Raw genomic sequence first — 21,377 nt, 5'->3', positions numbered from 1 at the left:
CTAATGGGTACTAAAAGCTGGGCCAACGTGCGTGCTTTGAGAGCGGTGCTGACTTTGTTTGCAGAGATGTCCGGTCTGCAGGTAAACTTTAACAAAAGTATGCTGGTTGGAATTAACATTACGGAGTCTTGGTGATAAGTGCTCAAAAGTAACATATTTCATGTGTTAACTTAGGCAAATTAGTGACTTGTTTTGCAAGTTATCTAAGGAAAAGCTACCATTTGAGTATAATTTTACCATTTATGCTTTACATGCCTGATTCTACCCAATTTATGCAGGAAATGACAAGCAAGGACCAAAAGAAGGAAGCTCCTGAACCAAGGTCCGTTCGCTTAAGCGAACCCCTGTTCGCTTAAGCGAACCAGTTACAGAGAGCAACTGTTCTGTTCGCTTACAAGCACGCCTTCAGTTCGCTCATGACAAAGCTCAGTTCGCTTAAGCGACCTATGGTTCGCTTAAGTGAACCAGTTCCAGAGAGCACCAGGATTCTTCGCTTACTAGCACGCTTCCAGTTCGCTCATGAAGAAAAGGTCAGTTCGCTTAAGCGACCTATGGTTCCCTTAAGCGAACAAGTTCTAGAGAGCACCAGGATTCTTCGCTTACTAGCACGCTTCCAGTTTGCTCATGAAGAAAAGGTCAGTTCGCTTAAGCGACCTATGGTTCGCTTAAGCGAACAAGTTCCAGAGAGCTCCAGGAAAGTTCGCTCACACATTCGCTTGCGTTTCGCTTAAGCGAAGTTCATCCAACTTCTTAAGATAAGGACCACGTGGCAGCTCCTCAATGGTCAACATGAGATTTCCTGGATGTTCGCTTAAGCGAACTAGCACGTAGTCAGCCCATATAAATAGTTTTCTCTTCTTTTTCCAACTATTCTATTACATTTTTATTGATATTTTCTGGTTTTTAGAGAGAGACTAGGGCTTTTCTAGAGAGAGAAACACAAAGCAAGGTAGTTAGGAGTAGATTCAAGCCAAGATTTGTTGAGACATCATGGATCTTGTCATGGAATCTTCACCCTTTCTTCATCCTTTGCAAAGCTATCATAGACATATGTAGCTACATCTACTCTTGTAGTTTTGAGGTATTCAAACAAGCTATTATGTAATCTTTTGATCTTTTAATATATGGTTCTAGCTTATTTATTCAATATTGTTGTTATTCTTCCTTTTATTGTTTTATTGAGATTCAAAATGATATGGACACATACTTTTGAATCTAGAAATAGAATAACAATCTATCTTAAGTTATCACTCTGGACATGGATGTTAATATTTGATAATCACTTTTAATCTAGAACTTAATGCTTTTGGGTAATTTAATCGGTTGGGAAATCGTCGATTAAACTACCCAAACGACTTTGTGATAGTTTAAATGTTTGGGAAATCGATGTTTAAACGATCCTTTATAAATAACGATATCATTTGGACACGAATGATATTGTCGAGTGATTGTGATAATATAGTTTAAAAAGCTAGAATCCGTTAATCGATCGAGAGATTGCAGCTGTTACGCTTGGTTGATGTCTCTGACCGCAAGCAGAATAGCCCTATCTCTTCTCGTTTTACTTTTATGTCGATTAGGAAAATAGTTTTACACAAACAAACAATTTATACCCAAACACTTAATGTGACAAATATTGTGAAAATGCTTATGAAATACGCAACTCCTTGTGGACAAGATCCTATATATACTTACGTGTAAATAGTTTTATGAGAGGTAAATATCTTTCATCACTTGGTTGCATGAGGCGGCCTCAATTTTAAATTGTAAGGTGGGTAAGATTCCGTTTTTGTATCTGGGCCTTTCTGTTGGAGGCAATCCGACTCGGTTAGCTTTTTGGGACCCAGTGTTGCATATTATAAAGTCTCGATTGTCGGGGTGGCATAGTCGCTTTCTATCTTTTGGTGGTCGTTTGGTCCTTTTGAAGTCGGTCTTGACCTCGCTTCCTGTCTATGCTCTTTCTTTCTTCAAAGCTCTGTCAGGTATACTCTCTATCATTGAATCTATTTTTAACAAAATTTTTTTGGGGAGGGAGTGAGGATAATAGGAAAATTTCCTGGATTGCTTGGAGCTCAGTATGTTTACGAAAGGAGTATGGAGGGTTGGGGGTGAGACAGATAAGGGAATTTAATAGTGCTTTATTAGGGAATAGGTGTTGGAGGATGCTGGTGGATAGAGAGGGGTTCTGGTATAGAGTGTTGGTGGCTCGGTATGGTGAGGAGGCAGGGAGTTTGGAGGTTGGGGGCCGGAGTGGTTCTATTTGGTGGAGGGAGATAGCGAAGATTAGGGATGGGATAGGCGACATTGATGGGGGGTAGTTTGCAGATAGGGTGTCAAAAAGGGTGGGGGATGGAACTAGTACCTTTTTTTGGCATTATAAGTGGTTAGGTGATGTGCCGTTATGTCTTCCGTTTAGTCGTCTTTTTGCTTTATCGAATAATAAATTGTGTACGGTGGCTGAAATGTTTTCTCTAGGTTGGGAGGTAGGGGGAGCGGCGTGGAGTTGGAGGAGGAGGTTGTGGGCTTGGGAGGAGGAGTTGGTAGAGGAGTGTAGGTATCTTCTTAATAATATTGTTTTGCAGATTGACATTCCTGACAGGTGGCAGTGGAATCTAGACTCTCAAACGGGTTACACTGTGAGCGGTGTTTATCACTTATGGACGACTCCAAATGCTCCAACAACGGATGGAAGGAATGATCTTGTTTGGCATAAGCAGGTTCCTCTAAAGGTTTCCATTTTTGCTTGGCAGTTGTTGCGGGATAGGTTGCCGACCAAGACTAATCTTGTCAGACGGGGTATGCTACAGGCTGAGTTAGAGGAGTGTGGTGCTGGCTGCGGACAAGACGAATCAGCGGCGCATCTGTTCCTTCATTGTGACAATTTTGGTGCTTTATGGGGGCACATCAGATTGTGGATTGGTGTTTCAGGTGTCGATCCAAAGGATATCTGTGAGCATTTCTTCCAGTCCATTCATTGTACAGGTTATTCAAGGAGACGCAAATCGTTCATACAGCTAGTGTGGTTACTTTGTGTCTGGGTGGTTTGGAATGACCGCAACAACATAATTTTTAATAATAACCAAACCACCATAGCACAATTATTAGAAAAGATAAAATTTCATTCTTTGTGGTGGTTAAAGGCTAATAATGCCTCGTTTATGCACGGCACACAGATGTGGTGGTCGGACCCAATGTTATTTCTGGGTATCGACTGACCGTACTTTTGTATGTACTTTGTTACTATTCTCTTTTTGGGGTGGCACTGTAGTACATCTTGTACTATAGTGGCTCACAGCCAGTGTTAATATATTTCATTTTGATGTCTTCAAAAAAAAAAGTTAAAATAAAAATACAATTACTACTCACTTGATTATTTTTCTTTACCCTATTTCTTGAGGTGACATGTAGAAATATGACTCTTTGCGATAATACTACTAGTCGCTTTAGGAAGCTAACTATTTGTATAGAAATCTACCACTCTTATAAGAAAATCATACTGTGGCAATTTGTATAATTAATCTTAGTTAAACTCATAATCTTTTTAATATTATGGGCCTTGACGAAGGAGTAACTAATTACGTTATTTCAGACTATGTTTTTAGTTATTTTTTTTGCATTTGAAGGCAAATAAGAGGTCATGTAGAGGAGTTGTCAATGGTTTGTGTAACATTTTGTATTGTTTTCATTCGAATCGTTGTAATTCACTTTTAACCTAGATCATGCAACCCGATAGCTGTTTTGAGTCTTCCTAGTGAGAAATCATGTAAACGATGAAACAAGAAAACACGTGAAGAATCAAGGATATGAAGGATGAAAATCAATGGTTCTTAAAAGGTCTGTGAACACAATACAAGACGATAAAAATTCATCTCAAGTTTCAAGGCATTTCAAGAAGGAAAAACGCTCGAAAAATGGATGAAAACTACAAAATTTGCACATAGGCTACTATCTAATGCACCCTTATGAAGTAAATAAAATAGTCACAAGGAGGGAGGGGGGTTGAATTGTGACCCTTTAAAATTAACCTGCAACTTAAAATTAATTCTCAAGTGGTTTACTTCGAAAAGTTAAGTTAGTGAAATTGCCTCAGAACATTCTAACGTTCTTGTGCAGATTTATGCAGAAACTATTTTAATCGTGCTTATGTTGTATAGATATGTTTGGGTACAAGAATTTGATGATATTTGAATTGTTGTTGTTGAAATTACATGTTCATGATATATATATATATATATATATATATATATATATATATATATATATATATATAAATGGGTAGTTTGTGAATTATGCTCAATTGATGAAAAGTGACGGTTTGTTGTTGATTTGTGGTTGGAATCATGATTATGAATTGTTGTTGTTGTTGTTAAGACTTGTTGTTTTGAGAAAAACCGTTTTAAACCAATTTCAAAACTTATTAAAATGTCGCGTAACGAGTGAGTTCGACGTGTTAGAGCCTTGGGTTATGCCTCGGATCATTTTTGACAAATGGGGGTTTCAAACATTCGATTTTAGGGCAAAAATGGCGAAAATCCGCGGCCGAAACATGCAAAAACGTGCGTTTACGGAGCGATGCGCCTAAGCAAGGGCGCTAGGCGCCCATAGTCAGAGATTTAGCGTGAGGCGCTGCACCTCTAGCGCCAGGCGCCCAGGACAGGACGACGGGAACGTTGTTCTGTGTCCGGGTGCTTGGGGGTAGTCGTGTAGGGGTCCTAGGCGATCGTTTTGAAGTGTTCTTTTGCTGTTTTCACTTACTTTTCTACTGGAACATAATTGGCTTTGTCGAAACTTGGATTTTCCAAATGGTTTGAAACTTGAGTTTGTGTCGTCTCGGTTTTTCTGAAATTGTCGGAACTTGGAATATTTTGAACAAAAAGGATTGCAAGCTTGGCCTACAGTTCATATGGACTTAGGCAAAGTTTGTAAAGTTGGTACAATGTTTTAATCTTGTCAAACTTGATTTTCGGGTGGGATTGTGGAATATGTGAACTTGAGATTTTCTCATACGAACTTAGGCTAATGTTTGATAGTTCGTAAGTAGCCTATGCTCATACTTATATGATTGATTAAGATTGAATTGTAGGTTTTCAAACTTGGATAAGTTACTTGGCTTTGAAAAGTGTCAATGTTGGCCGTTTTTGCAAAGATAATACGAACTTGTCGTAACTTTGTGATTTTGATTATTTTGTCGTAGTTGGCCGGTGAAACGCACATGTACATTCAACTACACTCATATGTGATCTAAGTATATACATTGTCGAGGCCCTAGAGTTTATTTACTTGGTTTTGGCTCATTGTCTCAATTATATTAAAGTTGTAAAATGAGAGACGAACTTTGTCGAAAATAATCTTTAAGACCAATTACTTGGCAAATCTTTTGTGGATAGTTTGATATGATTAAATGAAGATATGTGAATGATTGTTAGGTGTTGAATATGATGTTTATCAAATGTGTTGTATTTTCTCATTTACTTGGATCGTGAGAAATTATTTGTTGAGTGGTAATAATGTTGTTGATGTTGATTACTTGCATATATGTTAATTAATGGTGATATTGTTGGTGAATCCACATATGTTAAATCATGATGATGAATTATGTTGTTGAATTATTACATGCAAATGATGTTGAATGTTGATGGTGAGTTTATACATGCTAATTTGGATATGATTGGCGATGAATGCATGTATATACATATAGCCGTTGATTATTGTCGTTGATTATAGCCGTTGAATTGTTGTGAAAATATGCATGGTGGATTGAGTCATATGTTCATGTATCATATGTCGTGTCGGATGTTATATCCATATTGCCGGATGTTATATCCATATTGCCATTGACTGGATACTTGTATCCATATAACCGTTGAATTGGGTAAACAAATTTCATGTGTTCTCTCTTTCTTTTTCTCTCGTTGTTTTCTACTTTTTCTTGTGTTTACAACTGTTACCCACGTTGTTTTAGTTGTTTGATTAATTTGTTCCACACATAAAATATTTTATTGATGTGATTTTCAACGAATTCGCAATATATATGTTTATCAAAATTGTGTATTTTCGACCGGCGCATATCAGAATTTGATTACAAAACCATGATTTCAGCGAACTCTAAACTTATTCTGTTTTATACATAAGATTCTATGTAAAAAGAATCCAAAACTCGTTTCAGATACATATTATATATATGTTTGATTCGTTTACTTGTTTATGGAAAAAGAGGAAGGGTACAATATCATGACTAAAAAGGAACCGAAGCACTATATTGCTCCGTCTTTTATTTATATATTATTATGAAATTTTCAGAAATGCACCTCAGCATCGCATTCTTGACCGAAAAGAGAACCATGTCCATCACAATTAATGTACTGTGGATCTTTGCTTGCAGTGAAGCAAAATCTTACTTCTAATAAATAAGAAATTTGTCCAATCTTCTTACATTGAATCTGTGGCGTGAACTTAATGTGCTTGCTTATCGCATCAGAAATTTCATCTCGAGAATACTTTCCACCAGGTTTAATTCCCGCATTTCGAAGGATCAACACTATATTATGCTTATTACCGTAGAGTTGTATTGCCATGCCCATGTATTCAGGAAAGGTGAACAGCTGGGCTGAACAAGTTCCATGCTTATACCACTCAAAAAACCATAACTCTTTGTTTGTTTCCACTGGAAACTTATTTTTAACTTTATGTAAATTTGGCCAATCTTCAATGAGTTTAGGATATATTCCACTAAGCTGGTAAAATAAATCAAAAAAAAAAAAAGATAAGTTAATTCTTGATCATGCATGCATGCAAGTTAAAGTAAAAATAAATGTGAACAAATAAAATATAGCTTACCTTTTCATAATCTGGTTTCATCTTTTTATCTGGGTCGCAATCTGTTAAATCACCTGGCCAAAGTCCGTGTATGATAAACTTCATTGGCCTATAATCATCGATACAAGTATTAATCTTACAAAATGTCGGTGGCCAAGTTTCAGCGAGCTTAAAGTGGTTAAATTCAAGAAGTGGTGGGGGTGGGGGTGGTGATCGAGGAGGTGGTGGAGGCTTTTTCCTACCTTTTCTCACATCAGGTTCCTCCAAGGCTGATGGGAGGAATTGTGTTGGAGATGGTAGAAAAGGCTTTGCAATTGAAGCATCCTCAGCAGCATTACATAAAAAAATTGTTATAGCAAAAAAGATACAAATAATGAGATGATTCATCTTCATTTTGTTTTGAAAATTGAACTTATTATCAATGGCTTATGTTGATGTTAGTATTTATATATACTCACAGCTCCGATGACTTTTTCTTTTTAATTATTATTATTATTTATTTTTTTGGTCAATTTAATTATTTTATTTCTAAACAAAAATTACTATTACTGGCAAAAAAAAATTGACTCATAATAAGTGAAGGTCAATCCCTTGACTCTACTAAGATCACAACTGGATTTAGATTAAAGAAATCCATGATGTTATTCTGGACCTATCCACTTTAGATATGACCCTTTTAACTTAATAAAGTTCACTTTATTTTATAAAGAAGGCTTAAATAGGTTTTTCGTCCCTGCAAATATAAGTCATTTGAATTTTCGTCCATGAAGTTATTAATCCTTCCAATCCGCCACTGCAAATATTAATCATTTGACTTTTGGTCCTAATTTTTTTTTTTTTTTTTGCTGAGGTGGGTTGTCATTAGCGACGTGGTGCATGATTGGGCGAGGTGGTTGGCTTAAATAAGTCTTTGTCACTGCAAATATAGGTCATTTGAATTTTCGTCCCTGAAGTTACTAATCAGATGTAATTAGGACCATTTTTCAAATGATTTATATTTGCAGTGGTAGATTGAAAGGATTAGTAACTTCATGGATGTTGTCACGATTTTCGGGTGTCAAGTCATTAATTAGGCTTGAACCTTTCAATCTTTGATATTCTCTATTTTTTCTTGGGAAGGGCAAAATTGAGAAAAAACCCTTAGAGTCTAAGTTCGGGGGTCGTTTTCGCTACGGGAAGGTGTTAGGCACCCGGAACGATTATGGTATTCCATAAGAACCGTTCTCCTAAGTTTATTTTTACGCTTTACTTTTATTGCCTACTTATTGAAAAAGAAGTTTTATTTGAGTGAAGAATGGGGGGAGAGAAGATGATTGAGATTTTATTTTATTTGGCTTGGAGGAGTTCTGACTCATTGCCTACGTACCCTTTTAAGGGATCAAAACCAAACGTAGTTCATTCTCAAAAATTGTTTTTTTTGTTTTTTTTATTGGTTGATTTTAAGTTTGAAAAGAAAAAACAGGAATTTTGAAGAATGGAGATGAGAGGCCTCAAGGGCATGAGATTTGGAAAATGTGAGGTGGAATTAGCTATTTTGCAAAATAAAGTCTAAGTATGATTAAAATTCGTTAAGATTTTTACTTAAGAAAATAAAAGGAAAATGAGGAGTTTTGACTCCTATTTTGGAAAAAAAGTTTTCAAGTGAGGTTATTCACATTTTTTGGGAAAAATGATTTTTGTCTAAGTGTTATAAAACCTAAGCATACATCTAAACATACATCCCCTAATCATGCATCTAGAATATCCATGTGGGGTGTGTGCATGTGTCGGTGCTTGTGTCGGTGTACATCACTTATAGTGTCCATAGTCCTTTACATCGAGTCCTAAATACATGCTATGGTCTTGCAAGGATTTAAAAGATGAATTTAAACTAGCCTAAAATATTACATAACCATTGGAAATACAAAAAAGAAAAATTGCAAGAAATAAAACCTAATCTAATAGAAATGAGAATGATGTGGTAAGATGCTATGAGATGAGTGAAACATGAGTCAACAATGTTAGCAAAACAAGATGAAAAATATAACATGAATGATAGGAAAAAGCAATCAATTGAATATGAAATGAAATGGTAAAGAAATGATGAGAATAACCAAGACATAATGAGAAGAAAAGTTGCTTAAAATGCAAGAAACACACAAATCATACCAAAACAGTAGCACAATCATAAAATCAACATCACATTTAACATAAAATTGCATACTAATTGTTCATAACATGTGCCAAAATTTATGAAGAAAAATATGGCAAGAAATTCACAAAATTATGCCAAAAAGAACAAATTAATCAAGAAAATAACACCTATTTTTTTATTATTTTTTTAACATGTGAAAAGCATCACAAAAGTATCAGAAACATATCAAGAAGCACATAGAAATTTTTTAGGAATTTTTATGAGAAAATAAGAGCAAACAGGAGGTTCACATAGCAAAAACAGGAGGTGCGCATAGCAAAAAAAAATAAAAGAACGCAGAAACAAACAAACTGCAAGCCCAAGCCCATAACCCACGGATCTGGATGCACAGGGAGCGTTGGATTGATCCAGAAAGGGAAACCCTAGATCCAACGGCCAGGAATGAAGGGGATTGGAACGGTCTTGGACCGGTCCGGTTCACTGGCTTATATAAAGGTGTTGAGGCCGGTTTTTTTTCATTTTTACCAATCCTTTCTCTCTCTTCTCTCGTCTTCTCTCACTAGGTTCTTGCTTCTCTCTTCTCGCCTTTGCCGGTTTCTGAAAGAAACGGCTGAGGAAGATGAAGATCGGCCGGAACCTTCAAGGTTCACCGGAATCTTCATCTTCTCCGGCGAGCACACCCAGATTCTGACCTAAACCTCCAGAAACCTAAATTTTTTTACCCCACTCGATTCGTCTCTCTATTCTAAGCATGATTTTGGCACTGGTTTTCACAAATAAAGTTTGAATCGACGTAGATCTAAAACTTTTACGGTTTTGGAAATGTTTTCTTTTAGGTTTTCAGTTTTTGAATGAAACTTTTTAGAACCTTAAAGAACTACGCTGATTCGTTCTTGTTATTGTTCTTAAGCATGAGAGAGATGAAGTTTGCGCGTTTACCTGAGATTTTGATTGGAGATCTCGAACTGGAATCTTTGGAAACTTGAATCTTGGTGCGGTTTGTTGATCCTTTGTGTGAAAACCGAAAATAGATCGGTGTTGTTCCTTCTTCTTCTTCGCCGGTTCAATCTTCTTCGTCTTCTTTCTCTTTTCTTCTCACGGATTCTCTGCGATCGTGCTTGGATTTGTCGCCAAACGGTGACGGATTCGCACTTGAATTGTAGAGATTTCAGTTCAATGATGATGATTCTTTGAAGAATCACTGAGAACTGAACAAATTTAGTGGAAATTGTTGATGAATTGTGATTCTGAAATTCTAGGGTTCATGAATGTTCTGTGTTCTTTGTGATTTTCTGGGTTTTGATCTAACTGACAAGAGAGAGAAAAACTGATTCTGTTTTTGGTGATGTGGCGTGGAATGAATGGATCTGTGTGGAATTTCTGACACTGTGTGTTATTTATAGCCTGCCATGTGTATTCTTGGACCAATGGGGCAATGCCACCTGTTTTTGGACTTAGGGACCTTCCTGCAAAAATAAGAGAAACGGAGGACTGGACTACAATTAAAAAAGGACCTAAAAATGCAATTTTAAAAAGTTTTGGATTAAAATGCAAATTAAAATAAAATTGGATTAAAATTGGTAATTTGGAAAAACGTAAAGTGAAACAAAAAATAAAATCAACAAAAGGACTAAAACGAACCAATTACTGACATGAGGTATTTTAAAATACCTCCCTGTCGAAATTTTGACAGGAAAAGACCAAAATGCCCCCAGAGACTAAACTGACCCAAACTAACTCAGATGCAATTTTTGAAATGATTTTTTTAAACAAAGACTCAACAATGATTTGTACAGACAAATTGAAAAGACTCAGAGGCAAACACAGGGACTAAAATGGGTTCCACTGCAGGAAATGACCAAAATACCCTTTTGTATGATTTTTTGAAATAAAATGCAAGAAAAGGTAATGCGATGTTTCTGAGAGAGCTTAAACGACTTGTAATGCAAGAAAAGACAGACAGAGGCAGTAAAATACGCTTGAAAAGAGAGTAAGGGTTCAAAGTAAAATAACAGAGAATTGACAAATATCAGTGTTAGAAAAGAAATTTGAACGAGTATTTTTAGGTCCAAAATCAGGGTATAACAATGGACAAAAATTCAAATGACCTAGATTTGCATGGACGAATGACCTATTTAAACCTATAAAGAAATTTTTTGTAAAATAAAAAAGAGAATATAAAATCAAACATAAAAAGCATAATCCAACTTATTAATTTTATTAAAAAAGTTTTTGTAAAATAAAAAAGAAATATAAAATCAAATGAAGGAAATTAGTATGTCATTTAGAGGACTTGTCAATGGTTTTAGGAACATTTTTGCATGGATAATGCTTGGTAGTACAGAAAAATGGAAGACGAATCTCAACGAATATGTTAATGCACTGCTTTTAACCAACCATCCCATGTATTGTGGAAAGTGGGGCTCTTTTAGTAATTGTATTATTAGTTAAGAAAATTATTATTCGTCAAATTCCGTACTCTAGCTTTCACACTTATAGCAATGTTGTTTTTTCATTCAAGTCGTTGTAATTCGATTTTATCCTAAATCATGTAATTTCATAGGTGTTATGAGTGTTTTTAGTGAGAAATCATGCAAATCGGCAAAACAAGATACCACGTGAAAGATCGAGGATATGAAGATTGAAGATCAATGGTTCTTAGAAGGTTTTTGAAGACAATACAAAGTAAAGAAAATTCATTTCAAGTTTCAAGGCATTGCAAGACGGAACAACGCTCGAAAAAGAACGAAAACTGCAAAATTTGCACATGAGTTGTTGCTCGATGCACATATGCATACAGACCATGCACCCTTGCACACCACTTCATGTGCCATGTGCATGCCTTGCAGGCAGGCTGATTGCTTGTTTTTCAAGTTGTTTTAGTGGAAAAACCCCTAGTTTTCTTCTCTTAATCCTTAAATTATGATGTATTATAAATAGCGACCCTTGCTCTCTCTTATTCATTCAGAAAGCTAGAGGCACAAGGCAAGGGTTAAGCATCAGATCTTCAAGGAAAATGATCTCCATCCTCCTCTTGTTCTCTCTAAGGTATGTTTTTATATTGCTTTGTAATTATGTTTGTTGTCATGTGCAACTAAATCTCTTTGATTAAGGTTTCACGGTGAAACCCTTCTTATTTGCGGGATTGAATTAATAAAGTTTTTATACAATTTATGATTCAAGTGTCTGGTTTAATTTGTATATGTTTGTTTTAATACCACATCTTAAATGGATCATATTAGGATTGACAACCCTAATTCTGTCCAAACCCGATAGTAGTAAATTGCTTATTTTGTAAATAAAATTATTTTAATTGAATCAAATACGAGCCTACGACTCATATTAAGGGAAAGCCGTAATTGCAGCTATTTGAATTGCGACGATATTAAGATAAAACTTCCATTCATTCATCACGGGGTCTTGTCCCACTTTCTTAAATTGAAGGACAAGTCATAAACTAATAATCAACCAAGTTGATTCTAACAAAGAAGAAAGGGGATATCATTCAAGGATTCCTTAATCGTCGTTATACTTCTGAATCATGATACCTAATATTAATTTGGGAAAGACAATTAAAACCCAACAAACAACTTCGTCTTTTATAAATTCTTTACTTCTAATAAATTCCTCTAATTACCAAGTTGAACGACAATCCATGTATCGAATATAATTTACTACTTTACTACTCCTTCGTTCTCAATTATAAGCAAATTTGACTTTTTAGGTTCGTTTAATTAATGATGTATGTGGTCTATAATATGAACCATATACATCATTAATTGAAGGAACCTAAAAAGTTAAATTTATTTATAATTGAGAACAAAAGAAGTATTTGATATGATTTCGTGTAGATGCCCAATTTTCCCATCATTACCTTTAGAGGTGCCTTTTGCTTAGGCTCCTTATGGGTCGCAGACTATGTTCCTAAGGGCTTTGTACATATCAAAAGGCCTTTCTAGAATATCATTTAGAATTTTGCTCTTTACCCAAAAGTTTTTTCTCATTTTTAACTGAACTTACCGAAATAGTCCTACGCATGTTAACTCACGTTAGTGTTAAATCTGCGTGAGTTAACTCACGCAGAGATTTACACAGAGATTTACACTAGCGTGAGTTAACTCATGCTAAGATTTGCGCTAGCGTGAGTTAACTTAAGTTGCGGGAGTTAACTCACGCAGGGGCATTTTGGTCTTTTTAGTTGGGAATGAGCAAAAAGTTTTGGCTAAAGAGCATAATTCTATCCTTTACTATGATGGTGACTCCCTCCTTCTTATGATCCTCAGGGCCGTTCTTTAGGGAGTGCAAAGATCTCAATTGAGCTGGGCTTCTCAAAGTGATGGGCCTCAAGAAAAAAATTATTGCTCAATATCCCCACCCCCACTGAAAAAAGAAAAATAAACATGTTTCATGTTTCAATTTCTAAATAAAAAAATCATGTTCCATGTTTCTATTTCTAAGTTAAAAAACACGTCTTTAGTAAAAATAATTGCTAATTTTGATTTCGGTGGCTAATAATCATTATACGTGTGTTATTTTTCAATTTAAATAGAAGATTAATCTTTTAAAAAAATTGTACGCTTTTTTTTATTAGGGGTCTATTTTTACTATGAGAGCCGAGCCTCTAGTTTCATAGGGATGGCCCTGATAATCCTCGATCCAATTCTAGATCACTTCCATATTACTCTAAGGCTTCACAAAGAATCTCAAAGCCACGGATGAACGCCCAACTCTAAGCACATCCATCTCAAAAGGAGTGAAAGGAATTTTTACCCTGAACTCCTCCAAGACCGCAGCGTACATATGGTACATTTCGTCTTTCACGCCCTTGGGGCATTGAATACAAACCTTTTCGCCCGGAATGCAAGGTGTCACGATTACATCTTCCTCATGTCCAATGGACGAGATAGACAACTTACTCCGAAAAAAAGGTAATGTCTTTCGGCTCAGTAAAAAGGGAAATCGGCCGAAGAACATCATTTGCAAAAGCTTCCATTTCTAAATCACTCGAGGACATAAGATATATATCATCTCCCCTACGAAATGGTTGTGAAGGAATATAGCAACAAACCTCCTTCCTAAGATCTGGTCCTGAAGTAGAATACAGGAGAACACAATCACTGTCGGAGCTATCGCTATCACTACCACTACTACTCGACGAATCACATATTATCGCGTAACCAAAATAGCCCTGTTCAAAAACAGCCTAGTTAACCGATCCATCTGCATGGTTGCATTGTTCATGCTATCTTCCCACAACCTAGATTTTTTGTCACTAGTAACTGGAGATATAATCCTACCCATTTCGTCACATTCTCTAATCAAAACCATCGCTACACAAATGCGAAATTCGAAAAATGAGAGTAAGGAAACAAGAGAATATCTAGAAGAGATTGAGAAAAGGCTTCGAGATTCGAGAAATCAACCGAAGAGAGCTCGCGTCGTTGAAGGAGAAAGTCCGGAAGCAAAAAAAGCGAAGAAAGGGTAAATGAAAAATGGAAGAAGAGAAGAGACAAAACCCTTTATAAACCCATCATTTAAAGTCGCCTCGAAAATCATGCTGGATTTAACAGCGATTGGAGACATGTGTCAACAAGCGCAAGGATTCGAACACGTCACTACCAACGAAAGGTCATGAAATCTAAGTCGTTTGATCATATACCAAACGACTCACCCTAGCAATCTTCAAAATAAGCCAACTCGTTCATACGCCCTCACCACTTCGTCTTGCCTAAGACTCGTGTTTGGGAGATTGTGGACCATCTACATTCCTAAAGGCACAGGTGCCCTCAAGAAAGGCTCGCTAAAGCTCGGACGTGTCCCTCCAAGAGATATCGCTTCATAGCAAGCATCTGTAAGCACAATAAACTCATACGAGTAATCAACCTCATAGATTTATCAAATTTATAGCCACCAGTTATTAGTTAAATAAATTTCGATGACATGATAATGTGATTGTATCATAGTGCAATGGTTGAACAAAAAAAGCGTGACATGATGAGACAAAATCTAAACAAAATTGATAGTAGGCGATTCGCCCCATATTTCAAGGATGATTCTAGATGAAACATATAACAATAATTTTTAACTGGTTCATATTAATCTCAATCTTCTCTCCTCGAAAAATGTTCTCGAATTCCATGTGTCATCTTTATATACTTTCTTCATTCCAACGTTTCTCCCTCACATCACATGTGCCACTTCCTCAAACCAATAATCATCATTCTACAATACCTTCAAAACAACAAAGAAAAACACTTCCATTCTATTCATATCTTATTTTACAACAAAAAAACAAGAACATCTTCAAACACAAACAAAGGTTTTTCATCAACCGAAACAAAACAACAAACACAAAACATTGATCCTATTCTATAGCTATATCTTCTCTTACGTTCTTTTTTCTTATCATCTTCATTAATATTAATATTTTTCATCTGAAAATAATTAATATCCAGTTTTAGGTTTATTATATTTGCTGAAAATAATTAATATCCAGTTTTAGGTTTACTATATTTGGCAAAAACATCAAAACTATTTTTACCATAATAACAACCTAAGACGAACATAAAAACATCTGTTGTTTTTTTCTTCCTTTTCATAAATTTTTATGATTTTTTTGGAAGAAGAAAAAATATATTTTGAAGAAGGGATTGTTGAGAGAATTCAAAAGGGTGATTGAATCAACAAGAAAAAATGGCTACCGAGGCGTTTATGTTAAAAGAAAGCGCCTATTTTTCATTAAGAGCATTGAAGAGTCTTTTTGTGTTAATATCAGCTATTGTTATGGTACTTTTGTTACCATTTAGAGGGAGAAGAAGGGTATCTCCTGTTGAAAAAGAAGAGAAGATACAAAATCATGAGTGTTGTCATCATCATCGGAAAGGCACGGTGGTGCGCGTTCCGGCAAAGATTGTGCCATGGAAGAGTGGTGGTGGTGTTGGTGTGGTTTCCATGAAGGTGTTGGATCCTATGATGAGGAGGGAATTGGCTATAAGGAGAGTTTTGGAGGATGGTGATGAGAAATGTTTGAGGGAGTATTGGCTTTTTGGAACCAAAAGGGGTGATATAATTTTCACACAATGTTGGACTCCTCTTTCTGTTAAGATTAGGTATGTTTATAGGTTTGGATTCTTCAATAATCATAGTTTTTATTATTATAATAATCAAATAATTTTGTTTGAGTCTATTGACCTTGTGTTTGAAAAATTATGATTTATGAGCTACGAGGCACGGACACTTCTAGGATTAGGAGACAGGATTAGGCGTGTCTCCGTATCAGATCAGACACGTGTTGTGTCTGACACCTACGTGTCCCTGTTCATAGTTTATGCGTCATTTTTAATTTATCCATACAGGGATATAGATATATGATGAAGAAAGAAAAAAGTTTTGTGACAGCTACAAAACAGGAAAATGGAAAATTAAGGCCTTGTTTGTTTCATGGTGAATGTTCTGTTTCTTTTGTGTATATTTCAGCTTTCTCCTGATAATAATCATAAGGGTTAATCTCTTGATTGTTTTGTTGGTTTCTAAAGATTTTAATTTCTGTACTTGTTTTGATGTAAAACTATTTGAGAGGTCCCTTACCTTAATTGAAGTCATGGTCCCTTATCTCTGGTCCAGTATAGGTGATGCTGCTGTTATTGCAGTTATAGTGACATAAACAAATCTTGACACCATATCCAAAATCGCGGTTGCGGACCTTTTTTTGTAACCTTGATAAGTGGTATCTGTAAATATCTCATGTTTCTCATGTTGATTGCATATTCTGACTTGTTAATTTTTTATTTCTTGAAAACAAATAATTTGTTGTAGCATAAAAACAACAAACAGTAGTCTAACATTTTCCACCAGGTAGGGTTTGGCTTTGTTTTTATTGCCAAAAACAAAAGCATGACATTCACAATTTTTGTCCCTTGAAGTTAATATGATAATCATGTTTCTATAACCGCAATTTGACAACAGTTTGTACTAAATAGCGAATTGCAGAACAATAGCAATTAGTTCAAATTCTGCTATATACTTAAGTGTTATAGCGTCGCTATTTTACAGTATTGACTGATATGTTACCTACTTTGTGCAGGGGACTTGTTATTCTTATGCATGGTCTTAATGAACACAGGTTTGTAATTTTAGACAATTTCTAAGTAATTTGATTTTTTTCTATTGCTTCTTGTTTTCCTGAAGTGATTTCCTTTATTCTCTAACAGCGGACGATATAATAATTTTGCAAAGCAGCTGAATGCTAATGGCTACAAGGTTTATGGGATGGATTGGATTGGTGAGTAAGAACCAAATTATAATTATTAAGCTTGTATTAACTCTGAAAAATGGTAGTAGCTTTTTAACTTATACTTCATGAATTTGGTACTAACATAGTGAAGATTATATGAATCTTACTAATATAATTTACATTCGTCATGATCTTGTCGTTACATCACATTTACATTGTTTGGTATTGAGGATGATTCATTGACCAATATTTGTGTAATTTTTACTGTAGACTTTTCAAATTTTCTTTTTAGTTAATTTGTTCTTTGATCAGTAGGAATCGAATTTGTTACCTCAGGAGTTTACAACAGCCACATACACGGCGCAACAATCACTTGTGCTAGAACTCGGTGGTTTTTTGTGTTTAGTTTGTTAAGGATAGAGAAGTACTAGAGAGATTGGCCAGCAATTTTCTTGGAAATTCTTCATTGTGAAAATGGATGTACATGTTTGGCTAATTTCAATTTGCAAAAGTCAAGTGATTTGTATAATTCAATACTAGATTATTTTTATAACCCATAAAAGCATTTTTATGAAGCACGGGCTTGTACATGACACTGATACCTACATACACAGACACTAGTAACAATTTGAGAAAATAGAAGTGATTGAATGTAACTACATGTATCGGTGTAACAGCAGACATGCCTTCGATTTGAATTGTCGGTGTTATGTTGAGCATTTTAACATATAGATCCCCTATATCATATAGGGGATATGTCCGTCTTTGAAGTTATGCCTATTGTTAAGGGTCTGTTTGGATTGACTTACTTGAGCTAGCTTATCTTCTGGCATAACCTTTGAGACTGTTTCGGAGAGCTTATGACATGCCATCAGTTGTTTTGAGCTTACTTCCATAAGCTCTCCAAGAAAACTTAGACATAAGCACTTATAAGCACTTATGTTATAAACAGTAAATTAAGCTGTTAGTCCAAACAATATGAAATTGTGAAGAAAAATTGTTTCGACAAATTTTATGCCATCCTTTGTTTACATGATAATCATTTTATTTAATAGTTTAGTGACCATCATTCTTCAACATGCATCTATATTTGGATGTTGCAGGAAGATGCGTATTTGTGCGATAAAGTAACATGTGAAGCTCCTGTATATAAGTAAGCTTATCATCTGTGTGAATTGTGTCTGACTCATATGTTTAAGATTAATAAATTCATGAGTCTTACACAGATAAGTGTTCTTTCACTTTCTTATCTGAACATTTTTTGGTGTTTCATTAGAGGTTTATATGGTCTTTTGATGAAAGCATGTGTAGATGCTTTTCTTATTGTTTAGAAGGAGCATAGGATTAACCTAGTTAAGCTACCTAGGTGCCTCGTCGATGAGGCTTTGGACATGACATTGATTATTATGTTATTCAAGTAGTTGGTTTTCAAGAACAAGATAAAGTTTTGGCTTTGAATGAAAACGGGGTACTTGCTCCGTGTTTGGTTTTGCCGTGACAATTAATTTTGAATGACTTGATTCTGTGAAATTGAGTTGAATGTAAAGTGTTTTATGTTTGGATATATTTATGTATACGTGGATTGAACAATATATTCGAGGCTAAAAATCAATTGTAGATGTGAGAGCTTCAAGTTAGAATCAATTCTAGAGTCAAAATCAAGTCTGCTCGACAACATTGAAACATTTCGCAATCAATTTTCCTCCTTCAAAAGTAAAAACATTGATTATGCAGTCGAAGTTAAATTCTAGCTTTAAGGGACATAGTAAGAGTTAGAAGGAGGAGTTCTCGGGTTCGTTCCCGGAAACTAACATAACTACTAACATTGCTAACATTTGCTTATAAAACAAAACACAATTAAGAATATGATATGACAGTTTCATGAAAAGTGGATGTGTTGTCTTCACAATAGTATGATATATATAAGTCTGTTTTGAAACCTCATATTTATTGTATAATCTGGTATATTGTGTTCTGTTCACTTTGCTCTCCTCTTTTTCGGTATTAGCTCAAACCTGATTTCGTTTTACTGATGTCTACTCATCTCATCTCATCTTTTAGGTCATGGTGGCAGTGATGGTCTGCATGGATATGTCCATTCTCTTGATCATGCAGTTTCTGATTTGGTATGTCGATGTATCTCCAGGAATTTTGTTGGATATTCTATAACCAAGGCCCTGTTTGAATTGACTCATTTGAGTCTATCAATTGACATAAGTACTTGCGAGACGGTTTGATAGAGCTCATAAAAATCTGACTCGCCTTCACTTATGATTGAAGGTGTGTTCAGTTTATGACACGTGTTAGTGGCCAACACCGACACAATACTGACACTCGTGATTATATTCAATTCATTCATTTTTTTCATATTATTACCAGCGTCGATGTGTCAGTGTTAATTTCATGTCCGCCTGTCCATGTCTGTCAGTGCTTCTTAGATGGAAAGATATTCAGAAGTTGTTTTTACCTTATTTCCATAAGCTCTTCAGGTTAGCTTATGATAATAGTATATATCTCATATGAAAACAGGATGACTTTATTTTATCTTTTGCTATAGAAATGACTTTTAAGTAAGCACGTATTACTTATATATACGTACGCACTTATATATACGTGCTTATGCTATAAGCTTATTCAAACAGGGCCTAAAAGGGATTGTGATTTATATTTAAGTTTGGACTGTATGTTGCTACATGAGTTATCATTGTTCTGATATATATATCATTGTATTTTTTTATAAACAGAAAGTATTTATTGAGAAGGTTATAACTGAAAATCCTGGTCTTCCATGTTTCTGCTATGGACACTCAACAGGTGCAGCAATTACTCTTAAGGTATAATTTTTTTTAAACTTACCTTTAGGAGAAAAATTTCAACAACCAATTGAGTATAATGTATTCATTACTATACGTATTATAGGCATTTCTTGACCCAAAGATTGAAGCTTGCATAGCTGGTGCTACATTCACATCACCTGCAGTTGGAGTTGAGACTTCTCATCCATTTTTGTTGGTAAGCATACGATGCAGCTTGCGTCCAACTTTTTTATTTAAGTGATTATAGTACATACACAAGTATATTATGGTTATTCATCTCTATTTTTGTGATTACAGGTACTTGCTCCAATAGCATCACTATTGCTGCCAACGCTAAAATGTAATTCTGCATACAAGAAAGGGTTGCCAGTTTGTCGAGATCCGGAGGCTCTTATTGCGAAATATTCAGACCCGTTGGTATGCACCGGATCACTTAGAGTACGAACTGGCTATGAGATTCTTCGAATTACAAGCTACTTGCAGCAAAATCTAAGAAAAATGAAAGTTCCATTTCTTGTTCTACACGGCACTGGTGATTGTGTGACTGATCCAACTGCCTCACTAAAATTGTATGAAGAAGCTTCATCAAGTGACAAAAGTATCAAATTGTATGAAGGATTTTCACATGATCTACTATTTGAACCTGAAAGAGAGGATATCACTGAAGATATAATTCAATGGTTGAATATTAGAGTGTGAAATTAGTTAAAGCAATGAGGGGGAAATATGATGGAATTTTATACCAAAGAAAATGATGAAGAGCCAGCATTTAGTGGTCAATTTTATGGGCTGTAATTGAGAAAAAGCACTTGAGGCAATATATAGCTGAGGCATACTTTTATTTTGCTTCAGGCAATATAATATAAACTGTTAAGTTTATTTATGAACTAGCTAGCCAATATTTCTTGATATCCACATTTGTTGCATCTTTTTGTGTTGGTGACTTGGTGGTGAAGCCATTGTCTGTCTGTGTTACTAAATGTGGGTAAACCTCCGTCAATCGAAACTACGCAATTTCAATAAGAGTTTGAAGTTTTAACAAAATCGTTTTCCCGCCAATCGAAATGGAGAACTCAAATTTCACAGAACAAAGATAAATTTTTTTTTTCTTTTCGTAAGTTCTTGCATCAAAGATAATTTTATTTGAGGCGTGTTAGACATTTAATATGGATATTCCGCTTAGTCTATTTTTCTTTTAGTCCTTATTCAATCTTTAGTTGATTTGTCATGTTGTAGAAGTTTTGTTTGTTGGACTTAACCTAAAACAAGTATCCGCTCCTGTACATTTCAAAGATAACATTTTGTAATTTAAAAAAGTTAGTTTAGCTTTCATCATTACTAGAGCCAACCCATTGGTCCCCGTGAGCGTAGCTCAGTT

General features: G+C 35.3%; 2 protein-coding genes across 2 annotated transcripts; one reads left to right on the top strand and one right to left on the bottom strand.

Annotated features, from left to right (window-relative positions):
- Positions 1-6,296: 6,296 nt before the first annotated feature.
- LOC25496634 (ribonuclease S-F11) lies at positions 6,297-7,203 on the bottom strand. Its single transcript, XM_013597267.2, has 2 exons — positions 6,838-7,203; positions 6,297-6,734 (listed from the first exon to the last, which is right to left on the bottom strand). The coding sequence occupies exons 1-2, from the start codon at positions 7,201-7,203 to the stop codon at positions 6,297-6,299; spliced, it is 804 nt and encodes a 267-aa protein (XP_013452721.2).
- Positions 7,204-15,052: 7,849 nt separating this feature from the next.
- LOC25496633 (monoacylglycerol lipase) lies at positions 15,053-20,910 on the top strand. The gene is made up of 7 exons (XM_013597266.3): positions 15,053-16,059; positions 17,034-17,072; positions 17,161-17,231; positions 19,245-19,309; positions 19,928-20,017; positions 20,103-20,195; positions 20,297-20,910. Exons 1-7 carry the CDS (start codon positions 15,644-15,646, stop codon positions 20,696-20,698), a joined length of 1,176 nt encoding a protein of 391 aa, XP_013452720.1. The 5' UTR covers positions 15,053-15,643; the 3' UTR covers positions 20,699-20,910.
- Positions 20,911-21,377: the final 467 nt, after the last annotated feature.

Source organism: Medicago truncatula, chromosome 6 (genome assembly GCF_003473485.1).
Source record: "Medicago truncatula cultivar Jemalong A17 chromosome 6, MtrunA17r5.0-ANR, whole genome shotgun sequence".
Classification (NCBI taxonomy): domain Eukaryota; kingdom Viridiplantae; phylum Streptophyta; class Magnoliopsida; order Fabales; family Fabaceae; genus Medicago; species Medicago truncatula.
This window is presented reverse-complemented; position numbering and strand designations above follow the sequence as displayed.